The sequence below is a fragment of the Notechis scutatus genome, chromosome 2 (genome assembly GCF_049901735.1).
Source record: "Notechis scutatus isolate UNSWTSFEM ecotype Mainland chromosome 2, rNotScu1.2, whole genome shotgun sequence".
NCBI classification, from domain to species: domain Eukaryota; kingdom Metazoa; phylum Chordata; class Lepidosauria; order Squamata; family Elapidae; genus Notechis; species Notechis scutatus.
The window spans coordinates 12655047-12681976 of NC_142010.1; the positions used below are offsets into that span (position 1 = coordinate 12655047).

General features: G+C 59.4%; 2 protein-coding genes across 2 annotated transcripts; one reads left to right on the forward strand and one right to left on the reverse strand.

The window, feature by feature from the left end:
* Nucleotides 1–12060: 12060 nt before the first annotated feature.
* RING1 (ring finger protein 1) lies at nt 12061–16414 on the forward strand. The gene is given in 8 exon segments (XM_087953388.1): nt 12061–12148; nt 12990–13071; nt 13913–14076; nt 14184–14233; nt 14236–14398; nt 15128–15424; nt 15548–15710; nt 15973–16414. Coding segments are annotated over 7 exon segments (1014 nt in total). The 5' UTR covers nt 12061–12148; nt 12990–12996; the 3' UTR covers nt 16075–16414.
* Nucleotides 16415–19310: 2896 nt separating this feature from the next.
* On the reverse strand, nt 19311–25672 carry LOC113432232 (class II histocompatibility antigen, M beta 1 chain). The gene is given in 7 exon segments (XM_087954310.1): nt 19311–19438; nt 19818–19856; nt 20256–20372; nt 20896–21058; nt 21060–21178; nt 21618–21902; nt 25542–25672. Coding segments are annotated over 7 exon segments (783 nt in total). The 5' UTR covers nt 25594–25672; the 3' UTR covers nt 19311–19430.
* Between the last annotated feature and the right edge of the window lie 1258 nt (nt 25673–26930).

Here is a 26930-nt window from a genome sequence, read left to right on the forward strand (position 1 = left end):
GGGGGGGGGGGGCCCGGGGGGGGATTACTGAGAGCTGGGCTGGGGATGCAGGCACACTGAGAAATGTTCGCCGAAAGGATTACTGGGGGTTGCGTGGCAGGAGGGGGTGAGGCATATTTCCTGCCATCAAGTTTGGTGCAATCAACCTTGAGTTTGTAGCTATTGTTTGCTCTTGTGTTGTTACGGTTGAAGCTGTTCATTGACAGGTAGGACGTTGCAGTGTATGATTTTATATACTATACTTAGATCAGACCGAAGACGACGTAATTCAAGGTTTTCTAGGTCTAGAATTTCAAGTCTGGTGGCATAAGGTATTCTGCAACGAGTAGAGGAGCGGGGAACTCTTCTTGTGAAATATTTCTGGACTTTCTCAACTGTGCTAATATCAGATACGTAATGTGGGTTCCACACTGCTGAGCTGTATTCGAGTATTGGTCTAGCAAATGTTTTGCATGCTTTAGTTAGTAGTGTGATATTACCGGAGAAAAAGCTACGCAGGATTAGTTTAACAACTCTTAACGCCTTTTTGGCTATGTAGTTACAGTGGGCTCTAGCACTTAGGTCATTAGAGATGAGTCCTCCAAGGTCCTTGACAGAGTTTGGATCATCAACAAGGTCTTGACTATTCAGCCTGGTCCTTTACAGATCGAACCCTTTTGCAGAGCGGACACACCCTACAAACTATTTTCGTGGAGGGGGGGTTCTTCTTAAAAGTGAGGAAAACCTCACCGGTGGTACTTCTGCCTGGCACAGAGAGCTGGAAAAGGTAGAGGGGACCAGCCACGCCAAGGAGAGGCAGCCTGAAAGGAATTGGAGAGTGTGTGTGTGTATGGATTGGGTTTAAGAAGAAGCCCACAGTCCCACTGGAACTGGAGTGGGGGGACTGCTCCGTCCTCCCTCCCCTTCCCTCCTCCCCAAAATTGGAACATGCACTCTCCGCACACACACCCCACACACACTCGGGAAGAATGCCTGGCCGCCTCTCTTTCTGTCCGGGATGAATGGAGGGGGCGGGCAGAGCACGGGGGTGAGGAGGGTGGGGGGGAAGGCGGGAGGGGAGCCCGGATTAGCCCGGGGTCTCCATTCTCTGGCCCCCGTTTGAAGCCGCCGGCTCCCCATACCTCCCATTCACCGCCTCGTCACCCGGGGCAACCGAAGCGGGCATAAAAGGGGATGCGAGGCGGGGCTGGTCCCCCTACCCTCCCCCCCCCACAAACCCACCGGGGCCCGGGGTGGCTGCTCCCCAACCCTGCGGGAGGGGTGGTCCTAAGGTGCCCCTCGCCCTTCCTTGGCATCCCTTCCCATCTCCAGGGTAACGGGCGACCCCCGTCTCCCTGGGTGGCTTGGGGGGGTCTCCCTCCTTCTCCTCCTCCTCCTCGCGCGGGGACGGAAGGCGGCCTCTCCCCTATTCAGCCTCTCGCCTCCCCCGCCCCTCCCCATCCTATTGTGGGCACAGCTGCCCAGGCCCCCCTGAGAAGCCCAGCCGGGCCAAGGGGAGGCGGGGAATGCTGCCCCAAGGCGGGCGGGGAGAAGGGGTGACTTTGCTGACAGCAAGACCCCCATGGGGGGGAATTGGGGAGAGGGCGTCCCCAAAACGGGTGGGGGTTTTTTGCATCCAGAGAGGATGGAGAGCACAGCCCGCCCACCTCCCCATTTGGGACCCAGACAGAACCAGAAACAACTTTCTCCGGCTCCTTCCAACTTCTCCCCATCGGCGTTGGGTGGGGAGGGGTCGTCAAGGGCGGGATTGAAAGTTCCTCGGGGGAGCCGCGTCCGAGGCGGCAGAAAAAGCGCCCCGGCCGCGCAACTCACCCCCGCGGGGAGGCGAGTAAAGGCGGCGAGGCTTCCCCAGAGGAGGCGCCCACGAGCGTCCGTCCACGCGACCTGCCCAGGATGGCCTTGGACCGCCGCGGAGGCCCCCCTCGCCTCCCTCCCCGCCCCAGGCGAGGCCGGCCCTTGAGCGGGGCCGCCCGGGTGGGCGAGCCCGAGCGAGCCGCCGGCTGAGCGCGCGGCCCGGAGCGCAGGGAAAGGAGCTGCGCGGCCGCCGGGACCGCAGGTCAGTCGGGAGCGGGACGGGAGGGGACAGGGGCCGCCTCGGGAGAACCGTGGGAGTGGGGTGTTGGGGGCGTGGGAGGCGGGTGTAGAGTCAATCACCGGGCTGAAGTGGAGGGGGTTTCCCACCGCGATTTTGGGGGTACTTCTAGGGCAGAGATCCTTCTAGAAGGGGGTCTCCCAAACTTGGCCCTTTGAAGCCTTGTGGACTTGACGTCCCCAAGTCTTCCAGGGGCCAAGTTTGGGGAGACCCCGTTCTAGGCAGGTAGAGAGCCTCTGCGTTCAAGGGCAGTGTACCCCCACCCCCGGAATGGCAGATCGGATTTCATTGCACCCAAATGAATCCGCAACTCCCTAGAACGGGGGGTCTCCACAAGTCTTCCAGGGGCCAAGTTTGGGAGACACCCCCCGTTCTAGGGAGTTGCGGATTCATTTGGGTGCAATGAAATCCGATCTGCCATTCCGGGGGAGGGTACACTGCCCTGGAACGCGGAGGCTCTTCTACTTGCCCTTTTTGGGCGCCGCTGGCGGCGGCTGGCCCCGCTCCTACCCTCCTTTCGTCGGCATCCGCTCTCTCCCGCCTCCGGGGCTCGGGAGGAAGAGCGGCCCGCGGCCCGGTGGAGGGGTGGAGGCGGGGAGTAGGGGGCGTCCTTCTTCCAAGCCTGGGGAACGGACCGGCGACCCCTTTCCCGCGCCTCTGGAGCGCCTGGAAATGCCCCGCCGTTCCTGGGAAGGGGGGGAGGGGGCTGAGCCGCCGCCGGAGCCCCCTCCTCTCTCCCTGGTTCCAACCCCGGGGGAGGGAAGGGCCCCGAACGGCCCCCTTGAAGCCCCCCTCAGGGGCAGCAAAGGCGCCCTGCGCCCATCAAGCTGTTTCTTGGGGAGGCGGTTCTGGGACGGGGGGCTAATGGAGGGGGCGGGAGGGGGCAGCCCCGCAGGAGAGTTTGGGGGCAGAGGCTGAGGAAGGGCTGTGTGCGTGTATGTGTGTGTGTGTGTGATGGAAAAGGAAAAAAAACTGGGTTGTTTTTTTTTTAAATGCTGTCTCCCCATTGAGGCGGCACCCTATTTTGAGACCCCCTGAAAATGAGGTGGGGGGGTGGGGGGTTCGAAGCCACAAGGGTAGCTGCCCCCCCCCCCCCGCCCTCCAAGCGAGGAGGATGCCTGCATCAAGGTACGTTCACACACGGCACGCGGGACCTTCGCTCTGCCCCCGAAGCCGGCAGGGCTCAGGGAAGCCAACCTGGATGTGGGAGGTTGCCCCACCGTCCCACCTGCTGCTCTCCAAAGTTGAAGGGGCGGTGGGAAAGCACGCGGGGTTGAGGGACACGTGATCGAGACAGGAGGAGGGGGGCTGGTCCCCCCCCCTATGGGCTGCAGAGATGCCGTTCTTGGCTTCCTGGGACCAAGCAGGGGTTGGACTGGATGGCCTCGAGGGAAGCCTTCCCATTCTTAGCTACGGGAACACTCTCTCTGCATTGGACTGCTAGATGATGGGAGCTGTAGTCCAGCCCTCCTTGGGGTCCCTCCTTGGCCTGACTCCCTTCCTTGGTCCCCCCCACTCCCAGCCGTCCTGCGAGGGAGGCAAGCCACCTTTAAACCTGGTTTACCCAACAGGGCCCCCGCCAGGAGCTGGTTAAAGGCCCCCAAGGCTGCCTCCCCGGAGCCAGTCTCGGGCCCAGAGGGAGCCCAGCCCCGCTCGCTGTTATCCCGGCGTTTCTTAGCGCGGAGCTGACGCGCGTCTGAGGGGGGGAAGGCGGGTCGTCTGAACGCAGCCTCCGCTCTCTGGAGGGTCTCCGCTCCTGCCGCTTCCTTCGTCGCCCTGGGCAGGAGGGGAGCCGGTCGGAGGACCCGCAGCGCCTCTCAGCCGGGAGGATGACGTCACTCGCCCCCCCCGTCCTCCAGGGTCTCCACCGACCTCGGCCTTCACCGCCCAGAATTCCCCAGCCAGGAGGAGGGAAGAGGGAAGGCAGCTTTGGGGTGGGGGGGGAGCAGCTGCTGTTCTCCGTGGGGTCCCAGCAGGCCTCGTCCCCCAGGCAGAGCGGAGTGGGAGGCTGAAAGCTTGAGAGGGGGGAGGAGGGAGGGAGGGAAGGAAGGGAGGGAGGAAGGAAGGAAGGAAGGAAGGAAAGAAAAAAGAAAAAGAAAGAAAGGGGGGAGGGAGGGAGGGAGGGAGGGAGGAAAGAAGAAAGAAAGAAAAAAAGAAAGAAAGAAAGAAAGGGAGGAAAGAAGGAAAGAAAGAAAGGAAGAAAGAAGAAAGAAAGGAGGAAGGAAGGAAAGAAAGGAAGAAGGAAAGAAAGAAAGGGAGGAAGGGAGGGAGGAAAGAAAGAAAGAAAAAAGAAAGAAGGGAGGAAAGGAAGGGAGGGGAGGAAAGGAGGGAAGGAAAGAAAAAGGGAAAAAGGACGGAAAAGGGAGGGAGGGAGGAAAGAAGGAAGGAGGGAGGGAGGAAAGAAAGGAGGAAGGAAAGAAAGAAAAGGAAGGAAGGAAAGGAAGGAAGGAAAGAAAAAAAGAAAGAAAGAAAGAAAGAAAGAAAGAAAGAAAGAAAGAAAGAAAGAAAGAAAGAAAGAAAGAGAGGGAGGGAGGGAGGGAGGGAGGGAAGGAAGGAAGAAGGAAGGAAGGAAGGAAGGAAGGAAGGAAGGAAGGAAGGAAGGAAGGAAGGAAAGAAAGGAAAGAAAGAAAGAAAGAGAAAGAAAGAAAGAAAGAAAGAAAGAAAGAAAGAAAGAAAGAAAGAGAGGAGGGAGGGAGGAAAGAAAGGAAGGAGGGAAAAAGAAAGAAGGGAAGGAAGGAAGGAAGGAAGAAAGAAAGAAGAAAGAAAGGAGGGAGGAGGGAGGAAAGAAAGAAGGGAAGGAAAGAAAGGGAGGGAAGGGAAGAAAGGGAGGAGGGAAGAAAGAAAGGAAAGAAGAAAGAAGTAAAGGAAAGGAAGAAAAGGAGAAAGAAAGAAAGAAAGAAAGAAAGAAAGAAAGAAAGAAAGAAAGAAAGAAAGAAAGAAAGAAAGAAAGGAAGGAAGGAAGAAGGGAGGGAGGAAAGAAGGAAGGAGGGAGGGAGGAAAGAAAGGAGGGAAGGAAGGAAGGAAGGGAAGAAAGAAAGAAGAAAGAAAGGAGGGAGGGACGAAAGAAGGAAGGAGGGAAAGGAAAGAAAGGAGGAAGGAAAGAAAGAGAAGGGAGGAAGAAAGGGAAGAAAGAAAGAAAAAGGAAAGAAAGGGGGAGGGAGGGAGGAAAGAGAGGAGGAAAGGAAAGAAAAAGGGAGGGAGGGAGGAAAGGGAGGGAGGGAGGAAAGAAAGAAGGAAGGAAGGAAGGAAGGAAGGAAGGAAAGGAAGAAAAGAAGAAAGAAGGAAAGAAAGAAGGAAGGAAGGAAAGGAAGGAAGGAAGGAAGGAAGAAAGGAGGGAGGGAGGAAAGAAAGAAAGAAAAAGAAAGGAGGGAGGGAGTGAGGAAAGAAGGAAGGAGGGAGGGAGGGAGGAAGAAAGGAGGGAAGGAAGGAAGGAAGGGAAGAAAGAAAGAAAAAGAAAGAAAGGGAGGGAGGGAGGGAAGAACAAAAGAAAAAGAAAGGGGGAGGGAGGGAGGGAAGGAGGAAGGAAAGAAAAAGGGAGGGAGGAAAAGGGAGGGAGGGAGGAAAAAAGAAAGGAAAAGAAAGAAAGAAGGAAGGAAGGAAAGGAAGAAAAGAAGAAAGAAAGAAGGAAAGAGAAAGAGAGAGAAAGAGGTTTTAGGGGACGCTGGAAACCGCCTCCAAGGCTGCCCTCCTTTTCGGAAAGGCTGCCCTTGTTCTGGCCCCTGAGGCCCAAGGCAAGAGGACCTGCCCCTCCAGCTTCACAAGCTTTGGGAGAAAACACACACACACACACACACACACACACACACACACACACAGACAGTCTCTCGCCTGGTCTGGGCCAAGGTCCTATTCCTAACCTGCAGGCACCTTTCCGATACATCACGAAGACCTCCTGCCAAAGCTCCGCCCTCCCCGCAGGAGAACTTCAGAAAAGCTGTGAAGGAGACACACACACCCACCCCCACCCCCACCAGAGACCAAGGGTGGCTGCCCATAGCGCCCACCAAGGATGGGAAGGGCCTTAAGTGCAGGTTATTCTGGCCGGCCCGAGGGAACCATGGATGTCCGGTCCAGAGCAAAGGAAGGGCAGCGGGGCCCACAATGGCCGGGTCCCACTCTTTGAGGGGCCGCCCCCAAAAGAAGAGGAGGGGGGCCACCCCTTCTCCAAAGCCCCCCCGAAGGCAGGGCCGGAAGCCGCTCATCCAGGAGAGAAGCAGCCACCTGGACCGAAGGCGAAACTTGCCAACAGGGAGGACAAGGGACCAGGGGAACTCCTTGCCACCAGAAGTTGTGGCTGTTCCATCACTGGATGGTTTCTTTGTTCCTCTTGGCTTGCATATCGATGGGTGAACGATATAACAGCTGAGTGCTTTTCATTTGACATCCAATAACATATGAATAATCCTATAGAAGCTATTTTTCATAACCTTACGTCATTCAAACTTGAATTCATATCCTTCCATTCCATTTAATCTCTTATTCCTTTATATAGTCAATATTTTGTTATATTAATTCCTTTATGCTAATCCTCGTATTATTCAAGTATACTTGCTGTCTCCCTCATTCGAAGTTTTATTTCCTTTTTTTTTTTCTTACATCATCTTATTATTTTTTTAAAAATGCCATCATTTTCTCCAACTTCATCCCAATTCTAACTTTCAGTTATGCCACTACAGTTCCCAAGAATATTCCCTAATATATTTTCTTTCTTTCTTTCTTTCTTTCTTTCTTTCTTTCTTTTCTTTCTTTCTTTCTTTCTTTCCTTCCTTCCTTCCTTCTTCCTTCCTTCCTTCCTTTCTTTCTTTCTTTCCTTTCTTTCCTTTCTTTCTTTCCTTTTTTCTTTCTTCTTCTTCTTTCTTTTCATTCCTTTCTTTCCTTCCTTCCTTTCTTTCCTTTCTTTCTTTCATTTCTTTCTTTCTCTTTCTTTCTTTCTTTCTTTCATTCCTCTTTCTTTCTTTTCTTTCTTTCTTTCATTCCTTTCTTTCTTTCTTTTCTTTCTTTCTTTCTTTCTTTCATTTCTTTCTTTCTTTCTTTCTTTCTTTCTTTCCTTTCTTTCCTTTTTTTCTTTCTTCTTTCTTTCTTTTTCTTTCATTCCTTTTTTTCTTTCTTCTTTCTTTCTTTCTTTCCTTTCTTTCTTTCTTTCTTTCTTTCTTTCTTTCTTTCTTTCTTTCATTCCTTCCTTTCTTTCTTTCCTTTCTTTCCTTTCTTTCTTTCCTTTTTTCTTTCTTTTCTTTCTTCTTTCTTTCTTTCTTTCTTTCTTTCTTTCTTTCTTTCATTCCTCTTTCTTTCTTTCTTTCTTTCTTTCTTTCTTTCTTTTTTTTCTTTCATTTCTTTCTTTCTTTCTTTCTTTCTTTCTTTCTTTCCTTTCTTTCCTTTCTTTCTTCTTTCTTTCTTTCTTCCTTTCTTTCTTTCTTTCCTTTCTTCTTTCTTATAATGTTTCATTCATCAGGTATATCCTTCCTTTAGCCACAGATAAAACATAACTATATTTAATATATTTGACAAGTCCTTGTAGCTCGACTAATAATAGTCATATTCATATTAAATCCCCCCTTTAACAATCAATCCAATTCCATTTCATTTCCTCCATTATTATCACTGGATGGTTTTCAAGAGGCGTCTGGACTCCCCTTTGTGTGAAATAGCCTAAGGTCTCCTGCCTGGGCAGGGGGTTGGACTAGATGGCCTCCAAGGTGCCCTTCCACCGCTGTTATTCTAGGTACTATCCCAGGAAAGACTCACACACACACCCTGTTCTGTAGGGGATGAAAGAGCCGTATTCTTTCACTGCTCTGCCTTTTGAATCCCTGGCTGAATATAAAGGCAGACGGATTAAACTCTACAAAGGCTTCCGTACAAAGTTTCTTTGTTGGCTCCCAAGGCATCCTCAAATATAACTCACGGTTACGTTGAGATTCATCTAACGTCCAATTCTTTGTAGAGCTGACTTCATAGGGTAAAAAGAATGGGGATCTTTTCATCCCATGACGAAGGAGCAAGCGGCCGCTGCTGGGGTCCAGGCAAGAGTGAAGGAACTACCTCCAACCCAACCAAGGGTCAATTCAGTGACCAATCAGGATGACCGATGTGACCACGTGACATGAACTCCATTTCCCATGAGGCATTCCCTTAAGGGAACAGCTGCCCATTCTAACTGAACTATCTCAATGACTGATATACTTGTCCGGACAGCACACACCCAAACAACCGGGCAGGGGCGTCTGTCTTGGGAGGGGCAGCTGGCCGGGCCACAGCTGTCTTGGGACGTCCGGGGCCTTCCGGGTCTCAGGTTCCCTCCACCCTCCCCACAAAACCTGGAGCCCTGGCTTGTGATTGTCCAAACGCAATTCTTGTCTCTCCACCGAGAGTTGAGTCTGGACATCAAGAGCCGGGGTTGGTGGTCAGCGGCCCGAAAGGCACAGAATTCAAGGGGTGTTTCTTTCTCAGTTGAGGAGGGGGGGCTTTGGGTCCATGTGGGCACACAAACACTCCTTCTCCCACCAGTTGCCGCCCCACACAGCACTCCCGAGGCTGAATCCAAAGCCCTTTTGGCTGTGACCCCCAAGCACTTCCTCCTCCCGCTTTGCCCCCCCACCGTCCCTCCAAGGGAAAGGGGGTCCCAAAGGAGACTCCTATTTTGAGACAACCCAGGAGTAAAAACCCAGCACGCAGAGATCCTTAACAGTGGTTTGTATGCAAAAGGACATCTACTTAGACAAAATGCCTTACAAGCAATCTTTCTTCTTCTTAACTCCGCACGGAGAACTCTGCCATGAATACCGGACACGAAGGAGAGAGAACAACACGCCTTCTAATGGCTGCCTTGATATAAACACCTCTTAAAGGGGTAGAACCCAGATCCGCCCTGCGGCTGCACTGCTGTTTTGTCGAGAGTGCAACCCCCTGGGCGGAGGGGCGCCCGTGTGAGCAGGGAATGGCAGCCCCGTACGTTTCTGGGCTCCAGAACAACATCGGATGCCAGATCCCAGTTTCCATCGTGGCCAAGTGGGGGCAATCCCACTTGGAGGGTGCGGCCCGGAGCGATGCAGGGCCTCTCTTGCTCTTCCCTGATGTCTCTCACCTTCTGTGGAATGCTGGAAACTGACCGGGAGCTGTTCTCTGGACAGCTTGAGCAAGGAAATGGAGCCACTGCGGGACAGCCATTCCCCCCAATTCCATTTGTGTGTCCCCCCCCCTTCCTCAGAAAGCAGGGAAAGGAGCGGGGGGGGGGCGCCCTTCTCCCTCTCCAGGTCTCTTTTGGCCTCACTTTCCTGGGGTGTAAAATGGGGTGAAGCCCCACTTCTCTTTCTGAATGCAATGGACACCCTTTATCTTCCTCCCCCCCTCCAAAAAAATTGGGCGGCTCTGATCCAGCAATTTCCCATCTCTTTGGTTGCTGATCCCTCCGTAAGCATTGGGAGGGGAGTTTGGGGGGGGGGGGCCAGCCGAGAATGGTCCCCACCCCTGAGCCTCATTCAGCCTTCCCCCTCTCCCCTCTCCCTTCTCAGGCCCCTTTCTTGTGCCGGGGTGGGCGGGCTCCGCCTGGGTGGTCCCGGCCCTTTCAGGATCCTGCCAGCCGCTCTGTCCGGCCGGCCCTTCCCAGCAGCCAGGCCTCCCTCCGGCCGCCCCTCCGCAGAGGACAACAAAAACCCAGAGGCTTTGGGCCCAACTGGTCTCTTTGCCCCCACACCACCCATAATTCACTGTGTGTGTGTGTGTGTGTGTGTGTGTGTGTGTAGCTGGCCTTTAATTCCTCCCAGGGTCCGTCTTTCCTGGAAGGGAAAACCCCCACCCCCATTGGGAGGGAGGGGGGCATTTCTGCCGGCCCAGGACAGTCCCGCCTTCTGTCTCCTGTCCGTCTGTCCCCTCACCCCCTCCACTCCACCCAGAGACCGGCTCAGCGGTCAAAGCCAGGTCTGGCCCTGGGGTCAATCCTCCCCTCCACCACTCCTGGCTCTGTTCCTTGGAAATGGGGCTGGGGGGGCTGTGGGAGGCCAGAGCCAGGAGGGAGGATCCCCTTCGCCCCCCACCCCAAAGGGCTCCAAGGGGGCGGCTGGCCCGCTTGGCTGCAACCCCCACCTCAGTCCTTTGGGGAAGGGAGAGGGGGCCTCCCCAGGGGCAATTGGGGAGGGGGTGTCGCTCTTCCACCAAGGGGCTTTCTTATCTCGAAGCCAGAACCCCCATGGACAGCCCCCCAACACACACACACACCCGCCGGCCCCGGATCAGCAAGGAGCCCTGAAAAACCTCATCCCGGATGCACCTGGGGCACGGCCTGGGATCGCCTGGTGGGGCCCGCCCCGGCCATGCTCAGAGTTCCAGATGGGCCAGGCGCTCCCGTTTTCTTTTCCTCCAGTCAGATTAAAGGCTTGGAAGAAGGAGGAGGAGGAGGAGGAGGAGGAGGAGGAGGAGGAGGAAGAAGAGGAAGAAAGAAGGAGGAGGAGGAGGAGGAGGAGGAGGAGGAGGAAGAGAAGGAAGAAGAGGAGGAGGAGAAGAAGGAGGAGGAGAAGAAGAAGAAGAAAGAAGAAGGAGGAGGAGGAGGAAGAGGGAGAAGAAGAGGAAGAAGAAGGAGGAGGAGGAGGAGGAAGAGGGAGAAGAAGAGGAAGGAGAAGGAGGAGGAGGAAGAGGAAGGAGAAGGAGGAGGAGGAGGAAGAGGAAAGAAGAAGAGGAAGAAAGAAGGAGGAGGAGGAGGAGGAGGAGGAGGAGGAGGAGGAGGAGGAGGAAAGAAGAGGAAGAAAGAAGGAGGAGGAGGAGGAGGAGGGAGGAGGAGGAAAGAAGAGGAAGAAAGAAGAAGGAGGAGGAGGAGGAGGAGGAGGAGGAGGAGGAGGAGGAAAGAAGAGGAAGAAAGAAGGAGGAGGAGGAGGAGGAGGAGGAGGAAGAGGAGGAGAAGAAGGAGGAGGAGAAGAAGAAGAAGAAAGAAGAAGGAGGAGGAGGAGGAAGAGGGAGAAGAAGAGGAAGAAGGAGGAGGAGGAGGAGGAGGAAGAGGGAGAAGAAGAGGAAGGAGAAGGAGGAGGAGGAAGAGGAAGAAGAAGAGGAAGGAGAAGGAGGAGGAGGAGGAAGAGGAAGAAGAAAGGAAGAAAGAAGAAGGAGGAGAAGGAGGAAGAGGAAGAAGAAGAGGAAGAAAGAAGAAGGAGGAGAAGGAGAAGAAGAAGAAGAAGAAGGAAAAACACCTCACTTTCCTCCCCCCCTTCTTTCCGGCGAATGTATCAGATTTAACGGGCCACCCATTAGAAAAATTTCATCCTGTTCTATTTTTTCCTTTCTATTTTCTTCTCCTTTTTTTTTCTCCTTTTCCTTTCTTTCATTTGTGTATATGTTGTCGGTTTGTTTTCATTGTAAAATCAATAAAATGTATTTATTTTTTTAAAAAAAGTGCGGATGGGGGGGAATAAAATCAAGGAAGCCGGCCCAGCCCGCTGCAAGCCTTGGCTGGGGTGCGGGTGGGTGGGGGGCTGAGGGGGGCTAGGGTCATCTCCCATCCGAGAAACACCCCCCGTCCTTTTCTTTTTTTTGGGGGGCGGTCAGACACTCCTGATTCCTTGAGGGAGAATGCCCCCCCTTAAAACGAGTGGGAGGGGGGAAAGGCGCCCCTTCATCCGGGGGTCTCCCACCTTGCTTAAAGGGGCCAAGCTCGGAGACCCCCTGCCCTAATCCAAACTTTCCGCGGGGGGGCGGAACTGATCCGGCTGCCCCCAGCAGCCCCCCCGCCCACCGTCCAGCAACTACACTGCGCCCTCCCCTCCCCCGGGGGAGGGAGGGGAGGGGCTCCTCTGCACCTGCGGGAAATGGGGTGGGGGTGGCGGCTGCTGGCGGAGCAGCTGTCCGGGAGGAGGAGGGGGGAGGGCGGGCGGACGGCTGGCGGGGGGAAACACCCCTCTGGTGACGTCACGGGGCGGGGAGGGGAAGTGACGCTCTCGGAGGTTCCCACCCTCGCCCGCCCGTCCTCCCCTCCTCCTCCTCCTCCTCCTCCTCCCCGGCAGGGAAAGACGGAGCGGGAGGCGGAGGACGGAAGAGCCGGGAAGAGCCTCCCCCCCCCCGCCCGCGGCGGGAAAGAAGGTGGGGGAGGGGCGCTGCAGTGGGGGTGGGGGAGGGGAGCCCACCCCCCTCTTTTCTTCCCCCGAAGGGAGCCCCGCCCGGAGGAGCCTCTTTTGTTAAGCGCTCGGCGGCGGCGGGGGCGGCGGGGACGGCGAGCATGTGCAGAGGGCGCCGGCTGGAGAGCGGCGCGGCGGGCGAGCGGGGGGCTCCTGAGCGTGGGCAGATATGGCCCCGCCGAGGGGCGGGGTAGTGGTGGAGGAGGGAGGAAGGGGGGAAGGGAGGGAGGGACGGGGCAGGGGGGCCTCTGGGCATGCACAGAGCGCATCCCGGCCCTTCCCAGCCAGGGAGGCGGCTCTTTCCTTTGGGGCAAACGGGGGAGGGGGCGGGGGTCGCAGGCTTCTTCCATCGGGGTCTCCCGGGGACGGGGGTGGGGTGGGGGTGGAGGAAGCTTTCCCGGTGCCCCAGGCCCCTCTGCTGGGCTCACGGCCTTTTGGCCAGCCCTGGGGGTTTCAAAACCCCCGAAGTGCGGGAGGACCCATCCTCCCCGGCCACTGGGGCTGATGGGCGACGGCCCTTAGCAGCAGGGGAAGCCGATCAGCCAAGATTCCTGCCCCCCGTCCCCAGCTCTTGTTAAGCCCTGAACCAGGCCAGGTCCGGGGCTGGACTAGATGACCTCCAAAGCCCCCTTCCGGGTCTTCCCTTCTGGGATCTGGGGGGCTCCTTGGGGGGGTCCCGTCGCTCCTTGGAGGCTTGGAATTTCTCTGCCTTCCTTTGCAGGGTTCATCGCGGAGCCGCCCACCCCGGGGCTCCCCTCCCTGCTCTGCCCCCGCCCCCGCAGGCCCCCTCCCGGCTGACCCCCCAGCGCTACCATGGCCGCCCCGGCCAACGCCCAGACCACCAGCAAGACCTGGGAGCTCAGCCTGTACGAACTGCACCGCACCCCCAGGTGAGGGACCGTCGGGTGGGGGAGCGGGGGCGGAGGAGGATATGGGCACAGCTGGCACAGGGCTGGCACACGGACGCCGCTTCCAGCCAAGGGGCGCCTTCATTTGCCCCCCTCCTGATGAGGCGCCTTGGAGGAGGGGGGCACACCAATTCCCCTCCGTAAAAATTGGGAACGCCCTCAGGATAGGGAGAGAGGGCACATCCCACCCACCCTCCTCCAAACATTGGCACACGGAATTGGGGGGGAGGTGGGGCATCTCCTCCCCCCCCACCCCAGCCTGGCCTCTTGGTTGGCATGGCCTCTCCCCCGCAGACCGTCAAGCCACGGAGGGCTTTGCCGGTTGCCACCAGGCCCCTATGAGGCCCGGGCCCAGAAGCAACTGGGCAAGACTGGCATTTGAACCGGGATGGGCTAGCCGTGGCCAAGGGCTGCCCCAGACAGCAGGGGCTGTCAAGCTCAAGGCCCGTGGGGTGGCTCCAGCTTGCGGGGTGCTTGGATCTGGCCCACAGGGGCTGCCGGGGAAACGGCGAAGGAGCTGACGGCCAAAGTGAGCTCCGAGCTCCGTTTTGGGCTGGGACGGCCTCCTGCAGCCCCCTCTGCTGGTGAAAACGGGCCCGGGAGGGCAAAAGTGGCCTCCCAGACTCTTCCCGGGCTCCATTTTCACCGGCAGAGGGGGCTGCGGGAGGCCGTCCCAGCCCAAAACGGTGCTCCGGAGCTCACTTTGGCCGTCAGCTCCTTCGCCGTTCCCCCCCGGCAGCCCCTGTGGGCCAGATCGAAGAGCAGCTCGGATCGCGGCAGGTGCCTTAACCCTTTGCCAATAACCGCTCCGTCTCTCCGCGCAGGAGGCCATCATGGACGGGACGGAGATCGCGGTGTCCCCGCGCAGCCTCCACAGCGAGCTGATGTGCCCCATCTGCCTGGACATGCTGAAGCACACCATGACCACCAAGGAGTGCCTGCACCGCTTCTGCTCCGACTGTATCGTCACCGCCCTGCGCAGTGGGTAGGAGTAGGGGGCCCCCCCCCGTGGGACGAGGGTTGGGGTTGGGCGCCTCCGAAGGGCCACCCCAGCGCCTCCTCCTCGTCCTCCTCCTGGCTCCCCTCCCGCAGGAACAAGGAGTGCCCCACCTGCCGGAAGAAGCTGGTCTCCAAGCGCTCCCTGCGCCTGATCCCAACTTCGACGCCCTCATCTCCAAGATCTACCCCAGCCGCGACGAGTACGAAGCCCACCAGGACCGAGTGCTGGCCAAGCTCAACCGGCTCCATAACCAGCAGGCCCTGCGCAGCAGCATGGAGGAAGGGCTCAAGATGCAGGCCATGAACCGGTAGGGGGTGGCCGGGGACCCTCCCCTCCCTCTCTGGGCCGCCCTCAGCCTCAAAATTTGGGGGGAGCCTCTCCCCATCAGACGGAAGCAAAGTAGGGCCTCAAATGCCACTCGGCCCAGAAATCACTTCTAAAATGTTCTTTTTTGGGGGGGGTGTCACCCATTATTTAGGAGTTGCTTTCTTGGGTGCGAGCCCCCCAATCTGCAATGACAGCTCCCCTTATGTTTCCCCTCCGAGTTCCTCTAGGAAGGGGGCTCGGACGTCCTCCAGCCCAGGGGTCGGCAACCGTAAACACTCCAAGAGCCATTTGGACCCGTTTGGACACCGGGAGCCCAATAATTTAACAACTGGTGTGACTGGGGGTGTGTGTGGCCAACTCGAAGTCACTCTCTCCTACCCAGCCACCTCCTGCTCTGGAATACGGAGCGAGACTCCTTCCCCTGCCATCACCCTTCTCAGGCCGGGCGAGGAGTGACAGGGAGGGGAGCCGACAGGGAGCCACAGCAGAGGCCAAAAGAGCCGCATGTGGCTCCGGAGCTGCAGGTTGCCAACTTCTGCTCTAGTCTGACCTCCACCGAAGGCAGGAGGCATTCTTCCATCCCGGTCTCCTTCTGGGGGAGGAGGGTAATCCCTTGGGCAGAACAAGGGGGCGAAAGGGGAGACCCGGCGTTCCTCACAGTGCCCACCCACACCCCCTCCTCGCTCTTTCGGCCTTTGTCCTCCGCCAGGGGGCAGCGGGTCCGGAAGCACCCACAGGAGTCGGACAACAACACCTTCAGCGGGGCGGAGGACAACTGCGACAGCCGGTCCCACCTCAGCAACACCTCGGCCCCCAGCCAGCCGGAGGCCGGGCCCAGCTGCAAGCGGTCACGGGCCTCGGACGAGTCGTGTGCCGAGCCCGAGACCTCCCACGAGGGCGGGCGGGGCAGCCCCGATCCCGGGGCCGAGGCCAGCAGCAGCGAGATCGAGCTGGTTTTCAGGCCTCACCCCATCCTGGTGGAGAAGGGGGGCTACTCCCAGACCAGGTGAGCAGGCGAGAGGCTCTTCAGGGTAGAGGGGGAGGGGCCTTGCATTGGTAGGGAGGCCTGAAGAAGCCCTGTGGAAGATGGGGGAAGTTGACCTTCCCTCCCCCTCCCCCGGGCTGGCAGGTACGTCAAGACCACTGCCAACGCCACGGTGGACCACCTGTCCAAATACCTGGCCCTGCGCGCCCTGGAGGAGGCCCCGCCTGGGCCCCGAAACCACCCCCTGGAGGACGTGAGCGAGAAGCAATACACGATCTACATCACCACGGCCGGAGGGGCCTTCACGGTGAGCGGGAGCCCCCCTGTGGGGTGGGGTGGGGGGGCAGGGCCGGTGGGAAGAGGTGGCCAGAAAGTCGGGGGTCCCTTGATGAGGGTGGGTGGGTGGGGAGCTTCCAATGCCCTCGGGTGCGTCCCTGCAGCTTGACTCGCTCCCCCGAGTTGCCTATTTTCCCCACAGGGAGAGGATTCCTCCTCCTAGGGGAGGTTTCACCCGGGGAGGCCGAGGGTCTGGGACCGTCCAACTGATACCCCTCCCTCCTCTATTGCAGACGCTCAACGGCTCGGCTACCCTGGAGCTGGTCAACGAGAAATACTGGAAACTCAGCAGGCCCCTGGAGCTGTACTACGCCCCCACCAAGGACCAGAAATAAGCAGGGTGGGGGCCCCAGCTTGATGGACAGCAACTGGAGAGGGGGGGGGCAGTGGGGGGGGACACCCCTCTGGCCTTCAAGGGGCCTCCAAGAAGATGCTTCGCTTGAGGGGGCTGCTCCCCGTTAAACCTTCCCAGGTCAACGGGGTGAGGATCAGAGAGGCCCACGCTTTTGGGTTCCCCCTCCCAGGGAGGCCTGGGGTGGGGAGGAGGGCTCCTGCTCTACCCCGCCCCTCCCCTCCAGTGGGTGGGGGAGGAGGAGCGATTGGGGGAAGGGCGAAGTTTTGTTTCCTCCTTTTTTTGCAGCTGTTTTTGTGACGACAATATTCGCTCCTTTGAAACTGTATTTGGCCTTCCTCTTTTTTGGGGGAGGTATGTTCCTGGGGGTGACAAAACAGGCCAGACCCCATGGGGGCTGAAGGGGGGAGGCTGCCCGGTGGCGTCTTTGTCTAGGGGAGGTTCAAAGGGCCAGGGGGATCCATCTGAGGTTTGACTTTCGTCTTGGCCTGAGATCCTCTTAGCACAGGGGTCCCCAAACTTGGCCCCTTGAAGGCTGGTGGACTTCAACTCCCAGAACCCCAAATTTGGCCCCTTTAAGGCTGGCGGACTTCAACCCCCAGAACCCCAAACTTGGCTCCTTTAAGGCTGGTGGACTTCAACTCCCAGAACCCCAAACTTGGCCCCTTTAAGACTGGCGGACTTCAACTCCCAGAACCCCAAATTTGGCCCCTTTAAGACTGGCGGACTTCAACTCCCAGAACCCCAAACTTGGCTCCTTGAAGACTGGCGGACTTCAACTCCCAGAACCCCAAACTTGGCTCCTTGAAGACTGGCGGACTTCAACTCCCAGAACCCCAAACTTGGCCCACTTCAACTCCCAGAATCCCAAACTTGGCCCCTTGAAGACTGGCGGACTTCAACTCCCAGAACCCAGAAGACTGGCCTTCAAACCCCAAACTTGGCCCCTTGAAGACTGGTGGACTTCAACTCCCAGAATCCCAAACTTGGCCCCTTGAAGACTGGCGGACTTCAACTCCCAGAATCCCAAACTTGGCCCCTTGAAGACTGGCGGACTTCAACTCCCAGAACCCAAACTTGGCTCCTTGAAGACTGGCGGACTTCAACTCCCAGAACCCCAAACTTGGCTCCTTGAACACTGGCGGACTTCAACTCCCAGAACCCCAAACTTGGCTCCTTGAAGACTGGCGGACTTCAACTCCCAGAACCCAAACTTGGCCCCTTTAAGACTGGTGGACTTCAACTCCCAGAATGCCAAACTTGGCCCCTTGAAGGCTGGCGGACTTCAACTCCCAGAATCCCAAATTTGGCCCCTTTAAGGCTGGTGGACTTCAACTCCCAGAACCCCAAACTTGGCCCCTTGAAGACTGGCGGACTTCAACTCCCAGAACCCCAAACTTGGCTCCTTGAAGACTGGCGGACTTCAACTCCCAGAACCCCAAACTTGGCCCCTTGAAGACTGGCGGACTTCAACTCCCAGAACCCCAAACTTGGCCCCTTGAACACTGGCGGACTTCAACTCCCAGAACCCAAAACTTGGCCCCTTTAAGACTGGCGGACTTCCCCAGAACCCAAAACTTGGCTCCTTTAAGACTGGTGGGCGGAGCTGGCTGGAGAATTCTGGGAGTTGAAGTCCACCAGTCTTAAAGGGGCCATGTTTGGAGACTTAGCATCTTCCGTCCTGTCCATAGGCTGCCCAGCTGTGGATGATGGAACTGCCCTGGAGGGTCGGGTGGGAGGTTCCTTCCCCTTAGCCTCAGAGGACCCTCTCTTGGCTCTACCTGTGCCCATCATCCTGGGCCCAGAAATACCCGCCCGAGGCCTGGGGGACTCAGCCAAGGGGAGAGGGGGCTTTGGGCAGGGCAGCCCATTGGGGTTAGACGGGGGGTTTCTTGTGAGGGGCGGGGGCTCTGGCTGTCCTACTTGTGGGGGGTGCTCGGCCTTCGTGTTTGGGGTGCAAATCCTTGGCTTCCAGGCCCTGCTCAGATGCCCCTGAAAGAGGAACTGGCAGGACAGCCTATAGGCCCCACCTGTGTCCTTTTGGGGGGTTTGAACTGCCTGCGCCCCTCATTGTAGCCCAGGCTTGTGTGATGAAAAGAGCAGCCTGGATGGGAGACCAAGAGGTGATCCGGAGCTATGGCAGAAGGCGGAACGTTCCGGGAATCCGAGAAGCAGGAACTGGATTTCTCTCCACCCCCACCCCCCCCACCCGGGAAGCTCTGACCTGTGCTGAGGAGGAGGAGGGGGGGGTCAGGTCATATGCCCCCCTCCCCTCCTTTAAAGGAATCGCTTTTTATGCCAATGTCCATTTGGGATCCCAGTTTGGGACCAGCCTCTCGTCCCGTCGTGTTTCTCACTCTAGGGACCCTGGGGCCAAATTCTCTTAAAAGAGCCCCCACCCTCTTTTTTTGGGGGAGGAGGGTGTCTTATGGCTGAGGGGCCCCCCTTCTTCTACCACCCCCCCTGCCTTGGCCTTGCCAAGCTCTTCCGGCTTTGAAAAGACCCATGGGGGCGTTCTCCCAGCGAAGGGGAAGGCGTTGGCCTTCTCGGTTCCTCTTTCTTTAGGGCTGGGGAGGGCAGCTTTCGGGAGGGGGCTTTCCCACTCGCCTGTATACCCTCCCCCACCACCACCTGCCCCGGAAAGGGGGAGGAGAAGGGGGCCACGGAAGGGGCTGCTTGCGTGGCTGCCCAGGGCAGACTCAGCCACGGGGGTGGGGGAAGGCTGTGATGGGGGAGGAAGGTCGGAGAGGCTGAAGCCGGGAAACGCCTTCGCCCTGCCCTCCCTCTGCCCCTGGGAGGGGGCTCCCACCTTGCCAGCTGCCATTGGAGGCCTCGCGGGGGGGCAGAGCCCCTCCCTCCGCTGCTCCCCCCACCAGAGGGAGCAGAGTCTGCGGCTGCCTGTGACACTTCCTGCCCCAAGTTCAAGGTTGTGTTTGTGAAACCAGCCACTTCCTCTCCTGGAAAAAGCCCCCCACCCCCAAAATCAATCCCCCTGCCCTCCCCCACCTGAAAGGTTCCCAACACCATCAGGCTGTGCAACGGGGTGGCTGGAGGCAACCTTTCTATTTATTGAGGAGGAGCCAGGGTGCAGGAAAGGTGGGGGAGGGGGCTTCAAGAGCCAGCAGCTCCTCCCCCCACCCGTCATCTACAAGCGTTAAGCGGGGGGGAGAATCGCCAGGGGGTCCCAGGTCCTCATTCTGTGGCCGCCGCAGCTGTATTCGGGGGTCTTCTCTGCGGGGAGGGAGGGGACCCCTCTCCCTGAGGATAAAAGCGCCCGGGAGGGGGGGAGGGGGCTGCTGGGGTGCAGCTGAGCTGGGGGGGAGGAGAGCAGTCCGAAAGCTACCGACCTGTGGAGGGGGAAGAGAGAGAGAGAGGGAAGGGTGAGAATCTGTTGTTGCAGCAAATGTGGAAATTAGGGGTGAGGACCTCCTCCTCACCCGTCCCCTCCGGAGCCCCACAAGGACCAAACTCGGGTCAGGCCTTGAAGGGGGAGGAAGGATGTCTCCTGCTGGTCTCGGTGGGTGGGGGCAGGAAGAGAAATGGAGGGAGGGGTCTTCTGGCCGGGGAGCCCTCCCCGGTGGGTGCAGCCCTCCCCCCAGCCCAGCCCCTCCTCACCAAGCAGCTTCCTGGAGCTGTCAAAAGGGGGAGAGGGGAGCCCTGGGGTTCAAACATGGGCGGGTGGGGGCCCGTCCGTGTGGGGCCCTCCCTGTCCGCTGCCAGACTCACCTTCACGGGGGTAGCTCTCGCCTTCCAGGAGGGAGTATCCTGCAGGAGGAGAGGAGTCAGGTTTTGGGGAGGGTCCCAAGCAGTGAGGGGATCCCGGGAAGGAGCGGCAGCCCTAAGACACGCCCAAGTCCGCCTGCCTCCCCCTCACCCAGTCCCACTCCGCAGCTGCTGCTGCTGCTGCACTACAACTCCCCTCCTCCCCATCCACATGCCAGAGACCTCCTCCCTCGCGCCCCCCCTCTCTCTGTGCCTTGGGGTTAGCCCCTCCCCCGTGCCCTCCGTGGCTGAGATCCCTGCCCTCTGGGATGGGGGGAGCCACGGTGTCCCCCGGAGAGCATCTGTAGGAGCCCCACCTCCCTGCGGAGAAGAGCCCCTCCCCCAGAGCCCCCGGGGCTCCCACATGGGGCCCCTCCCCTCTGATCCCAGAGGGGGACTCACCTTGGTGCCTGGAGCGCTTCCAGAGGAGCAAGCCGGCCACCAGAAACGCCGTCCCCACCGCCATCGCGGCGACAGAGACCCCAATCTTGATGCAGAGCTCCGTGGGGAGGCCTGGGGCTGAGCCAAGGCGGAAAAGGGAGAGGGGCTGTTAATTTCACCCCTTCTCGTGGGGAGAGGGCTCCCCCTCGGGCTCTTTGGCCCAACGCAAGGCCTCCCTCCCCCGATGCCGATGAAGATGCTTCTGGTCCCCACCTTCGAGGGGTGAGGATCCTCAGCTGATGACACCGGAAGGGGAGAGCCCTAGGACACCGTTGAGGTGCAAGGACTTCAACTCCCAGAGTGCCGCAGCTGCCACACAGGCCCCTCCCCCGAGGGATTCTGGGAATTTAGTCTAGGCCTCTTCAGGCTGACTCCCGCTCCCTGCCCCCCACCCCCTCAGGCCCCCAGTGGGGAGAGTCCCACAGGCTCCTCCGATGTCACCAGGACGGGCGCTCCCAAGTGAGGCTCGCAGTTCGGGGGGCCTCCATTCCCGGGCAGGTCCCTGCAATGCCCTGCGAGAGGAGAACTCTGCACCTGGACAGAGGCCCCCTTTCCAGGGCAGCTGACAAGCAGGGTGGTGTGTCGTCCCCCTCTCACTCACCCCATTCAGCCGTGAGGGGCGCAGGGAGGCTGTGGTGCTGGACGGCGCAGGTGTAGCTGCCCCCTTTCTCGGGGTCGACCGGCAGCGTCAGCCGCGCCTGGAAGGTCCAGTCTCCGTTGCTGGTGACCTGCACGGGGTCCAGGTGGTCCCTGACGGGGCTGCCCGTTCCAGAGCCAGGTGAGGTTGACATCCCCTGGGTAAAAGCCCCAGGCCATGCAGGCCAGCATGATGGGATACGGAGTGTTCTGAGGGGCCACCGGGGAAATTAGGACCTTTGGCGGAGCTGAGGAAGGAAGACGGACAGGTGGAGGCTGGATTGCGCCCTCTCCCCCGCTCTCCCTCCCTCTTTCTCCCTCCCTTTTTCTCTCTCCCTCTATCTTTCTCACTCTCCTCCTCCCTCCCACTCCCTCTCTTCCTCTCCCTCTTTCTCCCTCTCCCCTTTCTCTCTTCCCCTCAATCCCTCTCTCCCTCCCTCTCCCTCCTTCTCTCTCCCTCTTTCTCCCTCCCTCTTTCTCTCTCCCTTCCTTTTTTCTCAGTCCCTCTCTCCTTCCCTTCCTCTCCCCCCCACCCTCTCTCTCCCTCTCAATCATCCTCCTTCTCCCCTCCCTCCCTCCTTCCCTGCCCTCTCTCTCTCTCTCTCTGACCCCCACTGATCTCCTCCCCTCTCCCCTCGGAAGCCCCTCCCCGCTTCAAATGCTCCAATCTCCCCACCCACCACTCACTCTGCCTGTCCCCGGTCTTCGCCCAGAGCGACTGGCCCTGCTGCTGGCACTGCTGGGCGGCTTCTACTGGCAGCTGTGGGAAGGTTTGCACGAGCCACTGGGCAACGGGCACCCCGGTGTAGTTCCAGGGGTAGGAGGGCCCCAGGCCGCAGGGCACGAACGTCCCGCTCTGGAAGTCGAAGCAGGTGAAGGGCATCTTGTTGAAGAGAAGCGTCCAGGTGGGCTCGAGGAGCTGCCCGTCGGCCGAGAGGAGGCAGTCTGTCTCCAGGTGCAGCACGAACCCACCTGTGGGCGGGGGTGTAAGGGGAGCGGGGATCAGGGCGCAGCTGCCGGGAGGCCCCCTGCCCGCCCACCGAGGGCCGCTCCGGAGGGGGAGCAGCTGCGGGTCCCACAGTCAGGGGCTCTCCGGAGGCAGGGAGTTCTCCTGGGTTCTGCGGTGCCGCCCGGGAGGGACCCTGCTGCCCGGAGACCCCGGCCCTTCTCCCGGGGAAGGCCCAGCGGTCCTGGCGGGGGTCGCCCGGGGAGAGAAATCCCAGGGCCCCAGGAGGCGTGGGGGCAGCTGCGTCCCAGGAAGCGAAGTCGGCAGCAGGCACGCCTCCGGGAAGCCCAGTCCATGCGGCCCCTCTCCCTCCCTTTCTCTCCCCTCCCTCCCTCTTTCTCTCCCTCTCCCCTCTCTCCCTTTCTCTCCCTCCCTCTCTCCCTTTCTCTCCCCTCCCTCCCTCCTTCCCTCTCCCTTTCTCTCCCTCCCCTTTCTCTCCCTCCCTTTCTCTCCCCCTCCCTCCCTCTTTCTCTCCCTCTCCCTCTCTCCCTTTCTCTCCCTCCCTCTCTCCCTTTCTCTCCCCTCCCTCCCTCCTTCCCTCTCCCTTTCTCTCCCCTCCCTTTCTCTCCCTCCCTTTCTCTCCCCCTCTCCCCCCTCCATCTCCTCCCTCCCTCTCCCCCTCCCTCCTTCTCCTCCTTCCCTCTCTCCTTTCTGTCCCCTCGCTTTCTCTCCCTCCCTTTCTCTCCCCCTCTCCCCCTCCATCTCCTCCCTCCCTCTCCCCCTCCCTCCTTCTCCTCCTTCCCTCTCTCCCTTTCTCTCCCTCCCTTTCTCTCCTTCCCCTTTCTCTCCCCTCTCCCCTCCATCTCCTCCTCCCTCTCCCCTCCCTCCTTCTCCTCCTCCCTCTCTCCCTTTCTCTCCCCTCCCTTTCTCTCCCTCCCTTTCTCTCCCCTCTCCCCCTCCATCTCCTCCCTCCCTCTCCCCCTCCCTCCTTCTCCTCCTCCCCTCTCTCCCTTTCTCTCCCCTCCCTTTCTCACCTTCCCCCTTTCTCTCCCTCTCTCTTTTCTCCTCTCCTCCTCTCTCCTTTTCCCCTCCCTCCTTCTCCTCCTCCTTCCCTCTCTCCCTCTTCTCTCCCCTCCTTTCTCTCCCTCCCTTTCTCTCCCCTCTCTCCCCTCCATCTCCTCCCTCCCTCTCCCTCCCCTCCTTCTCCTCCTTCCCTCTCTCCCTTTCTCTCCCTCTCCCTTCTCTCCTTCCCCCTTTCTCTCCCCCTCTCCCCCTCCATCTCCCTCCCTCCTCTCCCCCTCCCTCCTTCTCCTCCTTCCCTCCTCTCCCTTTCCTCCCCTCCCTTCTCTCTCCTTCCCCTTTCTCTCCCCTCTCTCCCCCTCCCTCTCCCCTCCCTCCCTCTCCCCCTCTCCCTCCTCCTCCTCTCTCCCTTTCTCTCCCCTCCCTTTCTCTCCCTCCCTCTCCCCCTCCCTTTCTCTCCCTCCCTCTTTTCTCTCCCCTCTCCCCTCCTCCTCTTCTCCCTCCCTCCCCCTCCTCCTTCTCCTCCTCTCTCCTTTCTCTCCCTCCTTTCTCTCCCTCCCTTTCCTCTCCTCCCTCTCCCCTCCCTCTCCTCCCTCCTCCCTCTCCCCTCCCTCCTTCTCCTCCTTCCCTCTCTCCCTTTCTCTCCCTTTCTCTCCCTCCCTTTTCTCTCCCTCCCTCTCCTCTCCCTCTCCCCTCTCTCCTCCTCCCCCTCTCCTCCTTTCTCCTCCTTCCTCCCTTTCTCTCCCCTCCCTTTCCCTCCCTCCCTTTCTCTCCCCATCTCCTCCTCCTTTCTCCCTCCCTCCCTCCTCCTTCCCTCTCTCTCCTTCTCTCTCCCTCCTCCTCCCCCTCCCTTCTCTCCCCTCCTCCCTTTCTCTCCCCTCTCCTTTCCATCCCTCCTCCCTCCTCTCCCCCTCCTCCTTCCTCCTCTCCTCTCCTTCTCCTCCTCTCCTCCTCTCCCTTTCTCCCTCCTTTCTCTCCCTCCCCTTTCTCTCCCCTCTCCTCCTCATCTCCTCCCTCCTCTCCCTCCTCCTTCCTCCTCCTTCCCTCCTTTCTCTCCCTCCCTTCCTCCCCTCCTCTCCCCCTCCTCCCCCTCCCATCTCTCCTCCCTCCTCTCCTCCCCTCCTCCTTCTCTCCTCCCTCCTCCCTTTCCTCCCCTCCCTTTCTCTCCTTCCTCCTTTCTCCTCCTCTCCCTCCTCCCTTTCTCTCCCTCCCTCCCTTTCCCTCCCTCCTCTCCTCTCTCCTCCTCTCTCCCTTTCCTCCCCTCCCCCTCTTCTCCCTCCCCTTTCCCTCTCCCCTCCCCTCTCTCCTCCTTCTCCTCCCCCCTTTCTCTCCCTCCCCTTCCCTCCCTCCCTCTCCCCTCCTTCTCCTCCTTCCCTCTCCCTTTCTCTCCCTCCCCTTTCCCTCCTCCCTCTCCCCTCCTTCTCCTCCTTCCCTCTCCCTTTCTCTCCCTCCCCCTTTCCCTCCCCTCCCTCTCCCTCCCTTCTCCTCCTCCCTCCCTCTCCCTTTCTCCTCCCTCCTCCCCTTTCCCTCCCTCCCCTTTCCCTCCCTCTTTTTCTCCCTGTCTCCCTTTCTCTCCCTCCCTTTCCCCCTCCCTCCTTCTCCTCCTTCCCTCTCTCCCTTTCTCTCCCCTCCCTTTCTCTCCCCTCCCTCCCTCTTTCTCTCCCTCTCCCCTCTCTCCCTTTCTCTCCCTCCCTCTCCCCCTCCCTCCTTCTCCTCCTTCCCTCTCTCCCTTTCTCTCCCCTTTCTTTCTCTCCCTCTCCCTTTCTCTCCCCTCCCTCCCTCTTTCTCTCTCTCCCTCTCTCCCTTTCTCTCCCTCCCTCTCCCCCTCCCTCCTTCTCCTCCTCCCTCTCTCTCCCTTTCTCTCCCCTCCCTTTCTCCCCCTCCCCCTTACTCTCCCTCCCTACCTCTTTCTCTCCCTCTCTCCTCTCTCCCTTTCTCTCCCTCCCTCCTCCTTCTCCTTCCCTGTCTCCCCTCCCTCTCCCCCTCCCTCTTGCTGGAAGGCAAGAGAGACGCAAACTCCCCCTCCCTCAGCGCTCCGTCTCCGTCCCGGCGGTTGAAAGAGAAAGCGAAAACGGGGCGGGAGGAGGGGAAGAGAGCAACTCGATGGCCAGGAAACGCGCTCTTGACATGCCCAGAAGACCCTCCAACCCCCGCAACCCCCGACCTCCCCCGCCCCCGTGCATGGCCCCTCCGCGCGGACTAAGCGGTTCCCCGAGAGTTCCCCCGTGCTCTCTTGGAGCCCCTCCGGACGGCTGAAACTCCCCGATAGACTCCCGGCGGCCACGGAGGTTCTACCTGGCCTGGCGGCTGCCCCCCCACCGGCTCTATCCCCCGGGAGCCTCGCCCCTGAAGGTGCGCTTGGGCGGAGAGAGCCCCCTCCGCAGGCAGGGCTGCTGTGGCGGGGAAAGGGACCCGTGGGGGGATCACATACAAGCAGAGTTGGAAGGGGACCCTGAAGGTCATCTAGTCCAACCCTCACCACCACCACCACCACCCCCACCACCCCGCCCAGGCGGGAGACCCTGCCCCACTTCGGACAGAGGCCAGTCCAGCGCTCCCACAACTTCCGAGGGCGGGCGCGTCTGTCCCACGGGGGTGGATTGTTCTCACGGCTCCCCCGGTCCCGCGTGGGGGCGCGGCCTTACCTGCCGGCGGGCCGCTCAGCGCCAGGATCACCAGCAGCCACGGAGGCAGCATCTCGGCGGGGCCGCGGGGGCGAAAAGGGCTTCCCGGACGGGACCCCGAGCCAGACTGGCGCGCCCTTCCCCGCGCCCACCCTCGGCCCCTCCCCTCCCCACGCGGAAGCGGCCCACCCAATGGGGAAGGCGGACGGCCGGCGCGTCATCAGTCGCTGGGGAAGCCCGAGCCGTGGAGCGCCGGACGGGGAGATGGTCCCGGAGCGCTTGCAAGAAGAAGAAGGGAATCCCAGGGTTTGGAAGGGCCCTGAGAGGTCTTCTAGTCCAACCCCCGCGCGCTCAAGCAAGGAAGCCCCGGGCAATTCCAGACCACTCGCTTTCTCCAGCCTCTTCTTAAAACTAGGGATGGAGCCCTCACAATGGCTCCGCTAATAATCCAGGGGGCCCCAAAATTTGGCCCCTTGAAGACGGGTGGACTTCAACTCCCAGAATTCTCCAGCCAGCTCTGGGAGTTGAAGTCCGCCAGCCTTCAAGGGGTCAAGTTTGGGATTCTGGGAGTTGAAGTCCGCCAGTCTTCAAGGGGCCAAGTTTGGCATTCTGGGAGTTGAAGTCCGCCAGTCTTCAAGGGGCCAAGTTTGGGGTTCTGGGAGTTGAAGTCCACCAGCCTTCAAGGGGCCAAGTTTGGGGTTCTGGAAGTTGAAGTCCACCAGTCTTCAAGGGGCCAAGTTTGGGGTTCTGGAAGTTGAAGTCCGCCAGCCTTCAAGGGGCCAAGTTTGGGGTTCTGGGAGTTGAAGTCCGCCAGTCTTCAAGGGGCCAAGTTTGGGGTTCTGGGAGTTGAAGTCCACCAGCCTTCAAGGGACCAAGTTTGGGATTCTGGGAGTTGAAGTCGACCAGTTTTAAAGGGGCCAAGTTTGGGGTTCTGGGAGTTGAAGTCCACCAGCCTTCAAGGGGCCACATTTGGCATTCTGGGAGTTGAAGTCCACCAGTTTTAAAGGGGCCAAGTTTGGCATTCTGGGAGTTGAAGTCCACCAGTCTTAAAGGGGCCAAGTTTAGCATTCTGGGAGTTGAAGTCCGCCAGTCTTCAAGGGGCCAAGTTTGGGGTTCTGGGAGTTGAAGTCCACCAGTCCTAAAGGGGCCAAGTTTGGCATTCTGGGAGTTGAAGTCCACTAGTCTTAAAGGGGCCAAGTTTGGGGTTCTGGGAGTTGAAGTCCGCCAGCCTTCAAGGGGCCAAGTTTGGCATTCTGGGAGCTGAAATCCGCCAGCCTTCAAGGGGCCAAGTTTGGCATTCTGGGAGCTGAAGTCCGCCAGCCTTCAAGGGGCCAAGTTTGGCATTCTGGGAGCTGAAGTCCGCCAGCCTTCAAGGGGCCAAGTTTGGCATTCTGGGAGCTGAAGTCCGCC